The sequence below is a fragment of the Martes martes genome, assembly GCF_963455335.1.
Source record: "Martes martes genome assembly, chromosome: 6".
In the NCBI taxonomy this organism is placed as follows: Eukaryota; Metazoa; Chordata; class Mammalia; order Carnivora; family Mustelidae; genus Martes; species Martes martes.
This window is the reverse complement of record NC_137893.1, coordinates 105,604,472-105,623,975: the sequence shown is the minus strand read 5'-3', so window position 1 is coordinate 105,623,975 and position 19,504 is coordinate 105,604,472. Positions and strand designations below refer to the sequence as shown.

The 19,504-nt window shown below is 32.8% G+C and overlaps 1 protein-coding gene across 1 annotated transcript in view; it reads left to right on the top strand.

Annotated features, from left to right (window-relative positions):
- The window catches only part of EYS (eyes shut homolog), a gene marked incomplete at both ends in the record, with an annotated part of 1,618,725 nt that overhangs the window by 969,937 nt on the left and 629,284 nt on the right, over positions 1 to 19,504 (top strand). Inside the window, 2 exons of the mRNA XM_080805925.1 lie at positions 13,591 to 13,781; positions 18,689 to 18,780. Coding sequence (XP_080662051.1) covers positions 13,591 to 13,781; positions 18,689 to 18,780 — 283 coding nt within the window. The remainder of the gene's footprint in view (positions 1 to 13,590; positions 13,782 to 18,688; positions 18,781 to 19,504) is intronic.

Genomic DNA, 19,504 nt, shown 5'->3' with positions numbered 1-19,504 from the left:
TTACATGGAACCTACATTCATCTTTCATAACATGTGCCTCATCAAAACAGAAGTTTAATATCTCCAGAGTTCCACAGAGGTCAGCCTTCAGGAATATAACAGTCTTCATTGCACTTAACATTTGTATAGTTTTCAACTTGCACATCAAGGTTGGCCTCTAAAGATTCTTTTTCAGCTCAACAGTTCATTTCAAGTGCTTATGAAAATGTTTGGCCAATGTGTTTGTTAGGCAAATTAGCCCTACATTCTCCCAGAATGGAAGGAAATGGAATCTGATTATTCAATTAAGATCTTTTTTTTTTTTTAGAATTAGCAAATATCCAGCAACTCTGGGAAATCTCTGGTCTCACTTAATGCTACATCCATCGTGACACTGCTGTTACAATAAAGCAAAATGGTTCTGATTAGTATTTTTACATTATAAACCAAATTATGCATCTAATTACATAATTCCTGCCTTTCTGTAAATTCCAAAAATTGGAAAAAGTCAAAGTATCAGGTATATCTAAGGTTTCCAATTGAATTTAAAAAATTAGATGAAGCCTTGGATTAAAAAATATTATTCCAAGGCTGTAGAGTCTTGAATGTAAGGATCAACCTGTGGACAGCATTAGCTTAAGTAACAGTTATAAATGTAGATTAAAAGTAATAAAATGAGCCATAATATAGAATACTTCTCTACAAGGAGGGCAGATTCTACAGACCTAAAATCTCTTGATAAAGTTTCAACAAAGATCAGAACTGTAATGTAATCCCAATAGGTTGAGGCAGAGTTTACATGTATTTTGGATGTTCCTTTAAAACTAAAGCTGAGGGGGCACCTGGGTGGCTCAGTGGGTTAGGCTGCTGCCTTCAGCTCAGGTCATGATCTCAGGGTCCTGGGATCGAGCCCCGCATCGGGCTCTCTGCTCAGCAGGGAGCCTGCTTCCCTCTCTCTCTCTCTCTGCCTGCCTCTGCTACTTGTGATCTCTCTCTGTCAAATAAACAAATAAAATCTTAAAAAAAAAAAAAAACTAAAGCTGAGTATTTATTAACTATACTTAGAAGTAATTCTGTAGAAACATAAAGAATTCTAGAGCCTTTCTAACTGAAAGATGTAGATTAACAAAAACTAGCAGTCCAGTTAAAGATGATTAATTAAACTTATAAATTTACCTGTACTTTCTCCTGAAATCCCACAAATAATGAGTAAAATATTTTTTAAGGTCTAAATCCACTAGGATAAAGATAATGGTAGAGGAGAAAACGGATGTAAAAATTTGGAAGCTGAAAAACAATTGGACAAGTGGTAACAGAGTAAACAGACCTGAGAATTTGGAAACGAAAATTGGCAATGGGAAAAGTAGAGAAGCGTGGTGATTGATAGCATAGAATCTACAAAAGCCTCAGGAAATGGCAACACTAGATGATGGGAAGTGTGAGTGAAAATGGAGTAAAAATCCCACTAGTTAAATGTTTTAGAGTTGATACATTTTTCACCAAACCGTCTATGTGCTGATATATCCAGCAGTCCTTGAATGAAATTAGACTAATTTTTAACCTTAATATGTCAGGTTACCCTGCATAGCCCACTGAGCTCACTGAGATGTACAAGGACATCCAGATGACAGGAAGCTTCAAATCTTTACAAGATATTTTCCCAGGGAAATTCATATCTTTTATTTCTCACTTTTTATTGCAATTTGTTCTCTAAATTTTATATCACTCAAATTAACATGTCTTTATCTTTAACAACTTTGGAATTTAAAGAATGAATTTTGAGTTATAGTATGTGTCCTCAAAATTTTGAAGTGAAAAGTTTTTTTTTTTGATAGTAGGAAAATAAAAATATAAAGATTATTACAGTTTGGAGACATTCTAATAATGGATAGATTTTAATGGCTTTTTAAAAACCAGTGGTCCCTTTTAAATGTTTGATTAATCATCCATTTATTTATAGGCATAATATAGATAAATGATATATAAGTAATTTTATGGAATAAAATGTATTGCTTTGCTTAATAAAGTTTAATATTATTTAGCTCTTCTGTGCTATAGTATGAGTTTCAAATTATTTATCCAAAGTCAAAGTGGACTCAATTTTCGTTGCCCTAAGAAAAATGAAAAGACATATTTTGCCCCAAATTTGCACAACTATGAGGTAACGAATCCCTATGCCAGTCTTTAGTCCAGGTCCAACATGCTTATCATTAGAATTGTTCATATATGTATATGTATTTTTTAATTATTTATTTATTTTTTACGTAGGCTCCATGCCCAGCATGGAGCCCAGCATGGAGCTTGAACTCACCAACTTGAGATCAAGACCTGAGCTGAGATCAAGAGTCAGACACTTAGCTGACTAAGCCACTCAGGTGCCCCAGCCATCAGAATTGTTCTTGACCAGGTGATCTTTCAGTAATATAATGTGTTTCTGTTAGACCACTGGAATTTTCATGGTACGTAGTCATTTCAAAATGGGTCTGCGGAAAATAAACTCTGTATTTCATGTGTTTGTTTTTCAGCTTTCCGTTAGTGCTAGTTCCAGGGTGGTTACAACCCCTAGCAGTCTTCTTATCCTGATTTTTCTGGCTCTTTACTTTTTTGGCTTGTAACCTTCCTCCTGCACCCCCCAATAATCTTATAACAAAAAAAAGCTATCATCTCTTCTTTTTTTTTTCTATACTTAATTCCAAAAGAACTAGCAGTGGCTTAAAAATGTCACACAGTACAAATAAGTGAAGAAACATGACATATGTATATACTTTATGCCTTGACTTATTTTAATGATGAATTTCCATGTCAGTAGAATTCATACTAAAGTGTCAGTGGCCAGTAAGCCTTTTAGAGTTTCCTAAAAGTAGCTGTTTTCAAAATAAATTCTCTAACCTGTTACACCTGAGGGAAATGTTTTTTTATGCAAGAACCACTTCCATCAGTGCAAATTAAAGACTGCTCTGTGTGTGTGTGTGTGTGTGTGTGTGTGTGTGTCTATACACATTGACGGGAGGGGGAAATTTTCTCCTATCCCTCTTGATTCTTTCAGTTGGTATCATAATTAAATTGATGCAAGGCAGATTAACAAGAGAAAAAACAAATTTAATTTCATATATACAAAAGTCTCATATATATATATGTGTGTGTGTGTGTGTGTGTGTATGTATATGTATATATGATCCCAAAAGGGACCAGAGCAAGGTATTTATATACCTTTTAGACAAGAAGCAATAGATTTATGAAAAACTGATAAGACAAAGAAACTTGGGCTTGGGTACTAATTATTGAAGAAACTTAACGGTTTTTTCCATAGGCTCCTTGGCCTTAAATTTTCTGACTTTGGTATGTCTCTCTATCTCCTTGTTCAGGGAAGTTACCTTTAACATTGGAGATTTATTTCCTACTTTCAGTGGGACAGAGAAGAAGGTCAGAGTATCCTACTTGCAGCAGCTGTTTCTCAAATAACTTTAATTCAAAATAATCAGTATGCCACTCTGGCATATTTTGGGGAAGCCTGCTCTGAGCACTCCATATATATATATATGTATGTGTGTGTGTGTGTGTGTGTATACACATATATATTCATTTATATGTGTGTATATATATGTGTATGTGTATAAAATCATATTATCTATGTATTTTTTAACTTGCATGGTCTCCCTTTTATCTATGTATCTATGTCCCACAATTTTGGGGCGCATGATTTTTCTTTTGTATTTTCCCTGTGGCCAGCTGCTAGTTAATAGCAGAAATCAGTCTTGAACCTCTAACGGTGTTGAAAGACCAGGTGAAGAGTTGACAGTTAAATTTAATTAAAAACTGATGGCTAGGAATAAGATGAGATATGGATAATCACCATTAACACCTCTATTTATCCTATTATCTATCAGTAAGATCTGAGCATCAAAAAGAATTAAAGCTGATAATTGCCAAGACAGCTTGAGGGGGACAATTAGACTATAGGCATTATTGAAGTAATATGATAGGTTGTAAAAAAAAAAAAAGTACATGAAAAAAGAATATTTAGTGAGTAAATATATTTATGATTGTTTACATATGAGTGAAGAATTAACTTTTAATTTCTCAAGCATAGAGCAAATACTTTTGAAATGTTGCCCCAAATAAATAGCAATATATCTAGAAAATTAAAAGGGACTTTTCAAGTTTTATTAATTATAATGTAAATTATTGAGAGATCACTTGGTTATGTTGCATAAAGGATAGTACTGGTAATAGCATTTGTGTTTCATTTTACTGGAAATTAACAAAAAGTACACACCAACAATTAGTTTTTAGAACTTTTTAAATCAGTACTTTATTCCCAAATGTATCATGGGCAACCATTATAGTCTAAATCTGATGGCTTCTGATGAGTATACAGTGTGACATGACTATGTAATTTTTATCCATACTTTGTGCTCTAGAGTCTATTATGATGATGTACACTAGCAGATAAAAGTTACTTTTTTTAATTTTAAAGATTTTTTTTATTTAATCTAGAGAGAGAAAGAGAGAGTGAATGGGGAGAGGGAGAAAGAGAATCTCAAGGAGACTTCACATGAGCGCAGAGCATGATGTGGGGCTTGATCTCACAACCCTGAGATTGTGACCTGAAATGACATGAAGTGTCAGAAACTTAACCAACTGAGCTCCCCCAAACCCCAGAGTTACTTATTCAACATAAAAACTTATATGTTTATAGGATTGTTGTTACTAATCTTATATATAGAAAATGTAAGTTGTCAGAATCATAAGAAAAAGTAAATACAAGGACACCTAGATCCATCCTAAATTTGCATGAGAGTCTTTCAGGAGACTGATGGAGCCCTGGAGCAACAGAAAAATCCTGAGTCACTCCTTATGTTTGCTCATAAATTGATTGATTGATGGGATGAGAAGTTTAAGTGGTAAAAAATGTTTCCCAGTGCTACACATTCTCATCTCCTTTTGGAAAGATATTTTCCTCATCAAATTATGTTTTAAGTAGTGGGTAGATTTCCTATAAAATAGGAATACCTGTAAAACCCCATAAAGCCTGTAAAATTCCTAAAATATTAAATAGCAAGAGAAGGAAAAATCGCACATCATCTCAAAGATTAAGTGTAACTCAATTTTAGAGTAGTTTTACTAATTAAATATTTATTGTAAACTAGCTAAGAGCTCAATATATATATGTGTATATATATATACACATATATATATGATATGATATAATCATATAATGATATGGTATAATATAATATGATACCACATATATTAGAGAAAGTGAGAGAGCGTGAGAGCGAGCAAGCAGAGGGAAGGGGCAGGAGAGGGAAAGAGAATCTTAAGCAGGCTCCATTCTAAGCCCAAACCCAAAATCAGGAGTTGGGTATTTAACCAACCGAGCCACCTGGGTGCCCCTATAAATTATTTTTTTAAAAGCAATACTCAAAAATGAGATTATAAGCACTTTGGAGCCCATTGGGACACTGTACATTTCCTGATGCTAACTGTTACACTACATTCACTATTCTCTCACATTACAAAGCATGTAAGAATTCAGTGTAGGGATCTACATGGGATCTCTTACAAATGAGTTTTTTTAATTGCAAAAACGTTATGTTTAAAATAATTAGATAAGCAGCCTTGTTCACACAGAATAAAATTGGTGTTAAAGAACATGTACTTTGATGAAAGAAGCCAATTTCTGAGCTCTACAAACTTTCAAATTACCTTCCCTAAGCTTTAGTTTCTTAGATAAACATATAGGGCTTATAAGAACATTGGCCTTTCATGTTTCCCAGACTGAGATGAGAGAATCAAATTAGATGATGCATATAAAGGTGCTATGTGAAGAAGAGGGTATAATATGCATTATCATTATTAGTCAAAGTTACATCTTTAGTTTTATTCACATTTTTTGCTCTTGTGAACAAGATAGGTAAAAACATGAACTCCTATTATGGGAAGAGAGGGCACTTCTGAATCTCATAGCAGTCCCACTACATACCACCTTGGAATCCTTAGGGTTCTACCCAGATCTGCTTAATGTGGCAATACCCTGTGCTTCAGACCTTTCTAAATATATGCCTGAGAAAAAAATGTAGAGCATATACATGTAACAGTTATTTTAAAAATAAGTTTTAGTTGCAAAACCTTTATGTTTCATTCTAAGGAGTTTCTTTCCCTGAATACAGTAGTCCGCTGTTATCTGCAGTTAGGCTTTCTGTGGTTTCAATTACTCATGGTCAACTGTGGTCTGGAAGCAGATAATCCTGCTTCTAACGTACTGTCAGAAGGCCAGTAGTAGCCAGACACTGTATCACAGTGCCTCTGTCATTCATTCACCTCACTTCATCCCATCCATCACATAGGAATTTTATCATCTCACATCATCACAAGAAGGATGAGTACAGTACAATGAGATATTTTGAGAGACAGAGAGAGACCACATTCATAAAACTTTTATTATAGTATATTGTTACAATTATTTTATTATTATTGTTCTTAATCTCTGGCTGTACCTAATTGATAAAGTTTGTCATTGGTATGTATATATAGAGGAAAAATACCACATATAGGGTTCAGTACTAACTTTTGTTTTAGGCATCCACTGGTGGTCTTGGAACATATCCCCCACAGATAAGGGGGGACTACCGTAAAGACTAGAGCAAATTTTTTATCTAACAATTCCACATATATTATAATGGAACAACTTTGTTATTGCCATTGTATTGATGAAGAAACTGAGAGACTCAAAGAGACTGAAAGAGTTATCTAAGATTCTGTGATTTTAAGTGATAAAGTGCATAATTAAAGCCAGGAGTCCTAACTACAATTAGGTCTGTTGTAATTACAATTTCAGAATAGGCGCCACCTAATTTAATGAGTAAAGATGGGGTAGTAGAGAAGTGAAGTGCCTTCTCTAGGGTAACACAGAGTAAGTGACCAATTAAAACTAAAATTAAATCTCCTTGCAAGTCACTACTTTTTTTGCTATAGCATTCTGATTCCACTCAGTATATTAAATGAAATCTTTTGTAGTTATTTTAGGATGTTTTACAATTCACAGTTTTATAGTTTGATTCAGATTTTGGGTGGCAAGTAAACAAAACACTTTTAAAGATTAAAAATGGAAATTCATGCCATCCAATTTATTTAATGAAGCTAAGTAAAACTTTAATATGAAAATCAGAAAGGATAGCATGAAAAATGAAAATGTAGGGGCACCTAGGTGGCTTAGTGGGTTAAGCCTCTGCCTTCGGCTCAGATCATGGTCTCAGGGTCCTAGGATCAAGCCCCTCATAGGTCTGCTCAGCTGGGAGCCTGCTTCCCCTTCTCTCTGCCTCTGCCTGCTTCTCTGCCTACTTGTGATCTCTCTCTCTCTCTGTCAAATAAATAAAATCCTAAAAAATAAGAAAGAAAATGTAAAATGTAAATGTAAAAGCAATCTCAGTTGTCAGCATAGATGCAAATTTCCTAAGCATGAATTCTTGCAAATGAAATTCATGTATGTACACATAGCATAAGCAAATGGGATATATTCTGGGGAATAAAATAAAAGTTTAATATTAGACTATCAAAGTTACCATATAAGCATGTCAATAAGCAAAAACCTGATAAAAATAATATTAAGTCCTGCTAAAAATTTCAGAAAACTACAGAAAAAAAATTCCTTAATGAGTTAAACAATACCACTTTCAGAAGAGTAAAACATCACATTAAAGGTGAAAGCTTTAAAAAACCTTTCCTGAAAAATAAGAAAAAGAATCTCATTATTATTATATAAGTTGAGTGTTTTTCTGATAGTCCTGGCACTATAATAAGCTAATAAGATAGTTTAAAAATTATGAGCAAAAGAATGAAAAATTTCACTACTCATAAATGATCTGATATTAAGGGGAGTTCAACAAGGTTGATCAGTATACAAGTCCATTGCACTTCATACCAACATAATTAACTAAATACATAATGTTACAAAAAACTATTTAAAATAGCAACAAATTCCTAAGGTTTCTAGAAGTTAACCTAAGAAAATATGTACATAATCTTTATGAAGAGAAGTTATAAATTATATTAAAAATGTTTTAGATTCTCTTGTAAAAGGAAAACATATACCATGTCCATGTCTAGGAAGATAAGATATCACAAATATATCAATTAGTTACAGTTTTTTTCCTTTGAAAACATGGAATTCAAATGAATTACTAATATGGATTTTTATATAATTTAATAGCATGTTTGCATGTGTAACTGGTTCCAATGTTTATATCAAAAGGCACAAGACAAGCAGTATGCAACAGAATCCTGAGGAAGGAGAATATGCAAGATTTGCCCTTTCAAAATCAAGACATAAAACTATACTAATTAAGTCAGCATGTGATTGGCTTGGGGTTGACAATCTGTCCAATGAAGTAGGATAATGATCCTGGAAGCAACCCATGTATAGGAAGGATGATGCATGACAGAACTGGTAATGTCAGATGAGTATAGGAAGGATGGCTACACTGTAAATTATCCTAGAATAATTGGTATTCCACATTAAAAGGCAAAAGGAGAAAAGAAAGGTGGGAAAGATTCTAAACAGAGTACGTATTAAGCAATTCTGTCTTAGGCAGCTGGCAAAAACAAATATTTTTAAGCAGGAGAGTGTCATGATTTGATTTGTATTCTGAGAGTTACTTCCTGTCCTTACGGGTGACTGTTAAAAGAATTTTCCCTGATGATACCTATTTCCATTTGCTGGGGAAAGGAAAATATAGTGATTATAGGTGTTGTGTTTCTTTTCAAAAAGATTGTTAATTGCTTTCAGAAAAAAATTATTCAATTATTTGACTAGTTCTCTCTCAGCTTTCTTTGCAGTCATCTATTTTCTTAAAATCTGCCTCAGTAGCTCATATTTATCATACATTTCCTTTGGCTAGACTGAGAGGTGTCTACCAATCTTAAACTGAATACTCTGGGTTTTTGATTTTAGTATTGTTTCATAAACTTTTTTTTTGCATTATATGATTAATACCTACTCTATAAATTATTGCATCGACTTATAGTCCATGGACTAATCAATCTGTGAAAATCCATGAAAGAAACAAATATTTCATAATTTATTTGGAAATATGCTTAGTTTCCACAAAAGCATTTTCAAATGGCACAAAACTTTAAGTTGCCAGGAAAAAAATGACAGCATTTTAAGAAGTATAAGTTTTAACAAAACCTGGCACATAGTAAATAGTGTGTAAATATTAATTTTCTTTTTTGCTCCAGCTTTATTAGTAGATATTAAGCTAATTGAGATGAATTTAAATGGATTGTATAAAGTTGGATTTTAAGGTGAATTAAACACAATTTGTAGAACATGGAAGTATAAAGTATTAAACATGTATTTTGTAGTGATAAAATCCAAACTCTTTCTAGAAATAATATAAATGAAAAGAACTAAGTCACAGTTTCCATAGCTAATAGATGCTTGCTGGCCTGATTGCTGTTAGAACAAAGAATCAAGATTCAGTGTTTCTTAATAAATGGTCTTGTATATCTTCCTGTATGAATTATACTTGTTATACGTATAGTCTTTTCTCACATTAATGTTTTAATAGAAAATTTTGCATATTTACACAAATGTTCACTAGTATTTTCTAGATATTGTTTCCAAGATACATGAAATAAATAAAAAACCATTTTGCATTTTAGTTGTGAATTATTTAACATTTAGCTAGTAATACATACTCCAGAAAGCAATACTCTCTCTTTGAACTATTATTCATGGATTACACTGATATTAACAATAATTTATTGGAATTAGGGTCAAATAATACATGTCCTTTATTTAAACTGTTGAGTCATTTTGGAGTCCCTATCAAACTATGTTGTAAATAAGCTTGGTATTCAGTTTTCTCTGTTAAGATTCCAACTTTCACAGTTAATCTTACATGTAGAATGCTAACCATGAAATAGAGTCTGTTTTTTAAAATCTGTTTAGTAGTTTGTGATCTACTAACCAAGAAGCCAAAAAAAAAAAAATCCTGTACCTTTTAAAATTATGCATTTTATTAAAAGGAAAATATACTGCTGGAGTAGTGGTTTATAACTTTTCAAAGAATTGGATATTATACACATGAATTTTGTTTTATTTGTTCTAACTTAAATATTTATATATGCCTCAGAGTCTGTATTATTGTTTACATCTAAAATATATTTATTCTACTAATCTATTTAAAACCCTTCTTTGTATAGTAGGGGAGGACAGGATTATTGACTTCTGATTTTTCACTAAAACTGCTTTGAAATTTCCTTTACCTTCATGCAGTGGGAATGGCTGTGGGTTACTATGCACTGGAAAAGCCAAATAATTAGGTGTCAAAAAAATTTTGGCAATTCTCCACCTAGCAACAATTAAATTTTAAGTACTTTTTTTTGTGTGTCTAGACTCAGCCTTATACTCAATATGTGCTGTTAGAAATGAAGGCAAAAACTTCTCAGGAGAGGCAGATGCAGGAAATTGGAGATGAAAGAGTTCTAGCTTGGAGATGTAAGAGAGTACTTTGAGTCTTTGAATCTGACAGTTAACTATTATTAGCCAGGAAATAAGGCATGAATCTGGCGAAATACTGGGATTTGATTTTGAAGTATTCTTCCAAGCAGAATACTAATTTTTTTCACTATGAACCCCTCCCTGCAGGTCTCAGTGGAAACTCACCCCATCCTCCCCAGTGGAAAACTTGATCAGTGACCAGTTCTAGCCACTTAATTGCTAGGAAACGTTCATTCTACACTTGGGAAAATTCTTTCCTTTCTCTCTTGAAAAATACAGGAAACTGAGTGCTTGGACTCAACTTTGGAAGTAGGTCATTTAAAACTACCACTTCCCACATATTAGAATCAGAAGAAAACAAGTCTGAGATTAAAACTTCCCATGTGAATAGCAGAATGGAGAAAAAGAATAAATCTAGGTCTCTTATGAGGAACAAACTGAGCTTTTTAGAGTCCATCTGACAATCCACCTTATCCTTCAACTTGCTTTTACTTAAGCCACTGAATTTCTTTATTGCTGAAGCTACTTTGAACTGGGCTTTCTGTATATGTATCAGACGCATACAGACTCATTCATAGGTATAATTATGATATGAGGACATACAATTCAGATAAAGATTCTTCTATTTGTAAAAATGAAGACTGAAGGGCAGGAACTTATGATTTAATTCTAGATAATGAAAAATGTGTGGCATTATTATTTTACTCTAGCCCATCATTACTGAAAAATGGTCTGTACAATTAATCCTTCTTCACAAAACTGTTGGGTGCTTACTATCACCACTCTTTTTATTTGACTAAGTCTTTGCTAATAATGTAAAATAAAATCTGTATTCATACATGTGAAGAGGAAGCACTAGAAATATGGTCAAATTACTATGAATCTATATAAAATATTTCCTGGTATTTTTATCCAAACATGACAATTCAATTTTCCAAACACATTTAAACAAAAACAGTTATAGTTTCTATAAGACATAGTAAGGTTTCACATGCTTAAGAAAATCAGGAACTTGGGACAGAAGGATGAACCAAACATATATGGCTCTTGACCTCATGTAGCTTACAGATGGATGCATGTGTGGGTTTTTATATAAAGCACTGGTCACATGACAAAACCACTTAAGTTTTAGTTATAAAAATTAGACCATAAAAATATAAAACATGACAAAATTTAAAGAGTTTTGAGTTTGCTATTGTCAGTTGGACTGTATCTTTCCAAAGTGCTTAAAAATAAATGGTAGTTTCTTCATTTCACCAATGTTGGGTCTATTCGTGTTATAATACTAGTTTTTGTTTGAAAATAGTTTATGCTCTTTCATGTTCTGAACTTTATTTTTTTAAAAAGAATTAATTTATTTGGCAGAGACACAGCGAGAGAGGGAACACAAGCAGGGGGAGTGGGAGAGTGAGAAGCAGCCTTCCTGGTTAGCAGGGACCTGCTTCCCCCTTTCCACCCCCACTGCTTGTGAGCAGGACCCTGGGGATCATGACTTGAGCTGAAGGCAGATGTCAGTGACTTTGCCACCCAGGCACCCCCATATTCTGAGCTTTAAATCAAATGGATATTTGTCTCCATCCCAATTCATTCAAATAAATGGCTGAAACATTTTAAATTTTTTAACATGTGAAATTTTATTGTACTGTGCATTCAACATCATCATTAAACTCTACAAGGAATAAATATCTGCTTGTTTCACATAACAACTAAAGCAGTTAAGATATCAAAATTGAATGTACTTTGTTAATATTTTCAATCTTTGAGCCACCTTCATTAGTGAATTTTTTTATTTAAAAAAACCCCATATGCTTTATATCTGCAAAGCACACATGTTTTCTGGAAGTATTTTGTAATTTCTTCTTTCTATCTAAAAGAGGAAATTCTTTAGAGTTAGTTGATTATTTCCTTTGAGTGTTTTACAAGTTTGAAGACTTAACACATTTTTTCTAAAGCTTTATTGAAAATTTAAAATAAAAAAATACTCCACATAGAACATAAATTCTATAAAAGATTTAAAGTATACATAGATTTTAAAAAGTTTTATCTTATGGTAGACAGCAAACTAAAACTCACAGTTTCATGAATAATCTTTTGTATTAATTGTAGAAAAATAATTTGGAAGTTTTAAAGGGAGTTTATGTGTCTGTGTATCACAGGAGGAGGAGCAGAAGGGAGGAAAGTGATAGGAGAAAACTCATACCCATTTTTACAGAAATATAATCAAACAATCAGTCAAGTTTTTGTCAAAAAACAAAAGTAACTTTTAACAGTGTAAAGTAACTTATTCAGGAAATAAGCTTACTAGGTATCATTAATCATATATTTATACATTTAAGAATGTAAATTGTCAAAGTATTTAATCAGAGTGTCTATATTTCACTTGAAATATTGAGGCTAATTAAAATATGGTCATTCAGAAGATGAGAAAAGGAAAGAGAACAAGGGAGTGATGATTTTTAAGGAAGTGTGGATAAAACAGTATTGCTACAAAAAGATGACCATTTCTTTACTTCTCAATAATCTCTTATCAGCCCTTAAAAGCCACCCAATTAAATTACTTAAAAATTACTTAAAATTAATTAAAATTACTTAAAATTACTTAAATTTACTTAAAATTACTTAAAATTACTTAAAAATAAAATTACTTAAAAGCCACCCAATTAAATTACAAAAAGATGACCATTTCTTTACTTCTCAATAATCTCTTATCAGCCCTTAAAAGCCACCCAATTAAATTAACAGTAATGACCAAAATCATAATTTGAAACCAACATGTTATATATACAGTGAATAAGGACATCTTTAGAAAATGTTCCTATTTCAGTTGACCTGTAACATAAAGTATAACTGAATGCACTGTTGAAGATTAATCATCTAGACATCCCTGCCTTCCAGTAAGATTTGATCATGAAGCCCCCAGTACACAGAAGTGATGGCATACCACTGTGACTGTGGCAAAAGAAACAAATGCTGCCTTGTCTTCTAATAGTCAGAAAGAGTCAAGTATGAGCCACTTCAGAAGATATTATGCTAATGTTAATAGGGAACCCAACATTTGAATATTCAATTCCAAACTAAATTGTATTTTCTTTCTGACTCCACAGGTTTCAGTTGTGCTTGTTATTATGGAGATTCCTATCTAGAATTTCAGAATGTGTTGTTAAATCCACAGAACAACATGTCACTAGAATTTCAGACCTTCAACTCCTATGGACTCCTGCTCTATCTCAAACAAGACTCAGATTCAGTAGATGGGTTTTTTATTCAATTATGTATTGAAAATGGTACTTTAAAGGTAAGTCATTACATTTATTTCATTTAAAGGAATTTTAGAAAGTTCTGATTCTTCACTTTAGTGGTTATTATCAAAATAAAATTTTATGTTAAATTATCTTTTATAATCACCAGTAGGCTGTATGTTCTGTTCTTGTAATTTTGTGTTCAGTATTTGTATATCAAAATAGTATATACTTTGAATAGCTTTCAATCTCTTCTCTATATTTTTAACCTTTTTTCTGCTTTGATGTTTCCCAATATCACAGGGATAGTAACTGCTACTGTTTTTTATAGCTTTAATGGAAGATGTGATCTTGGAGCCCAAAAATTTTTTCAGAGGATCCATAAGGGAAGATTACTTTAATAAAAATTATGTTATTTGCCTTTTTCAGTCACTCTCATAAGTGTACAGTGAGTTTTCCAGAGGCTCCATGGCATATGAACATGTCATCTTTCTGATCACTAATGTAATGTGTACTTACACATTTTTGTATTTTAAAAATGTGTGCTTTAATTTTTAGTATTATAAATATTGATACTGCCCAGTAAACAAAAACTCTTTGGGGTCCTCAATAATTTTTAAGAGCGCAAAGAGGTTCTGAGATCAAAAAATTTGAGATCATGGATTTAACACTTAGTAGTCTTTATAACAACTTTTTATAAAAGTCCAAGATCATACAGCTACTGAACACTGAATTATAAAGCTGACTTAGTTGAAAGTGTACTCTTCTTTCAACACCATTCTGCCTTAACAAATCAACTCATATTTCTGTGGTACTTGCCCAGATATAGTAAGTCATCAAACTCATCACTGCAGTGAGGTAATTAACTCAACACAGCCTAATATATGAAACATTGTACTATGTTATCAATCATTTCTTTCATGATGTGATGGAATATGTGAATTTTCATGGAAGGGTGAGTTATACCTTATAATTTAAATAAGCCATATTCCAGTTTGATTTTCTTTAAACATTCATCTTTAAGTGTTACAACACAAATACATTACCTAGTACAAAGTCTGATGTCATTAATAAATACCAGCTGGATATAACAGTTAGTAGTAGTAGTATTTTTATTCATTCATATATGTGTTTACTCATTCATTGACCATTTATCTATTACCAGTCATTTTACCAAGTTCTGAGGATTTGGCGGTAAATAAAATACTCTTTGTTTTCTTCATATTGTTTCCTATTGATTACAGATAATATTAAGGACAGGAGTAAGAAAATAGAATTATGTAATAAATAGAATACATTAATGAATCATCAAACATCAGTCTTACCCTTAAAGTTTGCTGACTCCTGCTCTATAGCATTTTCCTCAACTAAGACCAAAATTTTCCATTAAATATGGAGACCAAATGTAAAAAAGTTATAAAACACGTAATATTGAGCATTGGCCACATTTAAAATGTTTCTCCTCAGCACATTTTTCTGCTGCAGACTCAACTCCCATTAACTGAGTGTCTATCTCAGCTAGCTCCTCTCACCACTGTGAACATCTCCAGAGACATTATGAGGAATTACCAGAGACTTGCAGTATTGTGGATGAAAATGTTTTTTGAAACAATGAATCACGGGAGACTTCTTTCATTTTCAAATGGATAAAAATAAATTCACAATAGGTCGTATCAAGACAGAGGAATTTAAAAACTATTATGTGTAGAAAGATGTGTAGAATTTCTTTCCTTTAGGGCTTATGACAAAGGATATATATTGATATGTCTATAATAATAATTACTATCGTTTATTGACTGGAAATTATGTGTCAGTCTCCATTTTAAGAAAATTTGTTAAGGTCATGGGCTCTGGTGCTAGACTTAGATTTTGGAGCCCAACTTTGCTACTTAGGAGCTTTGAGACTTTGCATGTCTCTTAAGCACTTCGTGCTTAAATTTACTCACTTATAAGATGAGGGTAATAAAGATTGTTGTGAGGTTTAAATTAGTAAATGAATAAATGTTGTGAAGTAAATGTAATATAATGAGTAAATAAAGTAAATGCATATAAACACATAGAAAGATGCCTGGGACATAGTAATCAAAAGTGAAGTTTAGGTATTTTCTTTCTGCATCTTACAAAAATCTTGCTTTTCACGGAGTTTGATATTATACATCCTCTTAGAACTTTTAAGAATGGTAGATAAGGAATTTTTCCTTTGTTGTGTAAATCCAAAATTCATGTTCTTCCCACTCACATCAGTGCTTTCTTGGAAAGATTTAAAGGAAATTTCATTGTTATTCTGTCTTCATGATTTTAAGATTTTCCTTGTTCCACAATGATTTGTGAGACGATGCTCCAATTTATTCACCTATTTTAAAAGTATAATCATATGGGGAATGCATTTACATTACAATTTTCAAAAAAAGACTTATTTATGGTTTAACTCTTACCGTGATCATAATTTAAGACCTATTCTAGAAACAGAATTTTTAGTCAATTTTTTTAAAGGAAATTTAAGTTTTAGGAAGGTTTAAAAATATGAAACTTAATTTTTATTTTAATTTAAAAATTTTTTTGAAATAATTTTTTAAAACATTTTATTGGCGCTTTCTAATAACAAGGAAGTAAGTACATAGATAACCAAACACCAGTTTCCAGACTTACAGCTGTATCGCAAATCACTAGCTCCCTGGAGAGGGGTGAACAACTTCATCTCATTTTCCACTTCATAGATTTTTGTTTGTTTGGTTTTTATTTTGTTTTGTAGGAAGCAATCAGTCGTTACTTATAAGGTGTTTTGAAAGATCCATGATGCAAAGTAATCACTCAATAAATAGTACTTTGTGTATATATGTATATCACATGTATAATATATATATCAATATATCATAAATATATATATCTCATAAAAGAGCCATTTATAATAAAAGAAAAATTCAAGTGAGAATAATAGAATTGTTCATTAAATATTTTATATATGCTTAACTTTGACTGCCCTGAAGATAATAGGGAATTAATAAGACTTAGTAGTACCTGAACAAGCATTTTCCGATGTAGTTTAACAAAGTAAGGAGACTAACCTCCTTACACACTTGCACACGCACACACACAAATGCACTGTTGGTCAGTACATTATCATTTAAGTTTAAATAATTATCTTCACTAACAATGTAGAACCCCAAATATTATATATAAGAAGCAGCTAAATCATTATTTGTGCTGTTAAAAATATTAAATGTTGTCTCTGGTCACATTGGTTGTATACTAGGAACAGAGTAGGAATTAATAAATACTGACTTTTACCTAGTTGCACAGGGCTTGAGAAGAATGTGTAGCCAAATGGTATGCAACTAATTTCTCAGCAAAGTTCATGCAAGTCACCTTGTTTTTGAAAAACCCACAGTAGATAATTCTGTAAAGGAAAGGAGTCTTTTGCAATGGCCAGATATTGTAGAATTAGAATATATAATAGAATATTTATCTTAAGACTACATGTGGAAAGTTTTAGATCCTTAATACCCATTACTGGGCTAACCCATCCCCCAACCCCTCCTGAAACCCTCAGTTTGTCTCCCTTAGTCCATGGTCTCTCATGGTTCGTCTCCACCTCTCATTCTCCCCCTTTCAGATTTTCCTTCCTCCCTAATGTCCTCCATGCTATTCCTTATGTTCCACATATTAGTGAAACCATATTGATAATTGTCTTTCTCTGCTTGACTTATTTCAGTTAGCATAATCGCCTCCAGTTCCATTCATGCTGGTGCAAATGGTGGGTATTCATCCTTTCTGATGGTGGAGTGATATTCCATTGTATATATGAACCATATCTTCTTTATCTATTCATCTGTTAAAGAGCATCTTGGCTCCTTTCATAGTTTGGCTGTTGTGGACATTGCTGCTATGAACATTGGGGTACATGTGGCCCTTCTTTTCACTACATCTGTATCTTTGGGGTAAATACCCAGTAATGCAATTACTGGGTCATAAGGTAGCTCTATTTTTAACTTTTTGAGGAACCTCCACACTGTTTTCCAAAGTGGCTGCACCAACTTGCATTCCCACCAACAGTGGGTGTGGAACTGGGTGTGGAACCCCCCTTAAGATTCTCTCTCCCTTTCTGTTGGTCCCTGTCCCCCTACTCTACCTGTAAAAAAAGAAAAAAAATATATACATGGACATACACATATGGCACAGATATATGGCTATGCACAAGAGTTAGGAAACACTATGCAACTGTGTTTCTTTAACATATATGCAGGTTACCGATTTCCTGTACAAATGATAAGTCCCTTACTTGGAATAATAGCTGTCATATAACTAGTATACATGTAAGCACATGCTGTTAAGTGGGTGGAATTCCCTGTGGAATTCCCAGGGGTTCCTGATCAAATGTATCTATTATAGACATGATCTGCCTCCTTTTAAGCTGTAACTCAGTTGGCTCAATTAGTAGTAATCTGACAAAAACTCCCCTCCCCCCAAGCCTCAGGAATCTTAGAATGAATGGTTAACGTCCATAATCTTTAAGGTTCCCTTCCCTGGAACCTTCACATCACCTTCTAGATTAATATCACCTTCTAGATTATATTCACTGGTCTTCACGTTGCTCAATTTGGTAAGGAAACTTGCCAGTAATACTTTCTGCTAGTAGAAAAAGCAGTCTTTCTCAAACATGTTCCTCAGAATAATGGTGAAGAAACCAGAAGAGAGAGAGAGAGAGAGAGAGAGTGTGTGTGTGTGTGTGTGTTGTGTGCATGCAGAGATGAATGTATGATGCTTGTTTGTGTATATAATACACATTTATATATTTTAATTCTAGCCTTTATTCTATTCCTTGCACTGTCACTTCTCTAAGTTTCAGACTCCTTGTCTCCAAAGCACAATAAAAATTATTAGAAAATTCTAAGTCCAATATAAGTAATAGGTGTTAATTTCATAGTGACAAACTGAAGAAAAAAATTTTTTTTCTCTCTTATAGTACTACTTTTTCTGTGCTGGTGAAGCAAAATTGAGAAGCATTAACAGTGCTATTAAAGTAGATGATGGACAGAAGTATACACTGCTCATCAGGTAATACATGCCTATTTTTTTTTTTACACTTAATATCATAAATAACAAAGACTGTTCCTCTGGATATTGTTTTTGCCTTTTTTAAAGTCGAGGTTATTGTGATTAGTATTCACATGTGCTTGGATCCAAATTAATGTTTAGCAAGCCATTCTGTCTTTCTTCTATGTCCTAAAGTAGTACCGAGGAAAGAATGTTATATGGGTTATATTATCAATGAAGTTATATAAGCAGCTTTACAAAGAAGCCATGAAAGCTTCATATTATTTTCAAATTAGAGAAATCAGAAAAAAACAAAGTGGTATTTCTTTTATTTTTTTTTATTTTTTTTAAGATTTTATTTATTTGACAGGCAGAGATCACAAGCAGGCAGAGAAAGGAGGAAGCAGGCTCCCCGCTGAGCAGAGAGCCCAATGCAGGGCTTGATCCCAGGACCCTGAGATCATGACCTGAGCCAAAGGCAGAGGCTTTAACCCACTGAGCCACCCAGGGACCCCATTATTTCTTTTAATAAGCAAAGTTAAACGTGTTCACTGTGGAAAATTTGGAACATTCAGGAAAATATAAAGAAGAAAATTAAAATGATTCATTATACCACAGTCAAGATAGAAAAATGAATATATATATTACTACATTCCCAAAAGCTGTGATTTAAGGTGATTCTATCCCCAGACTTTCACCAACATTAGGTATCATTTTACCAATCTGGATAAGTGAAAGTGACATT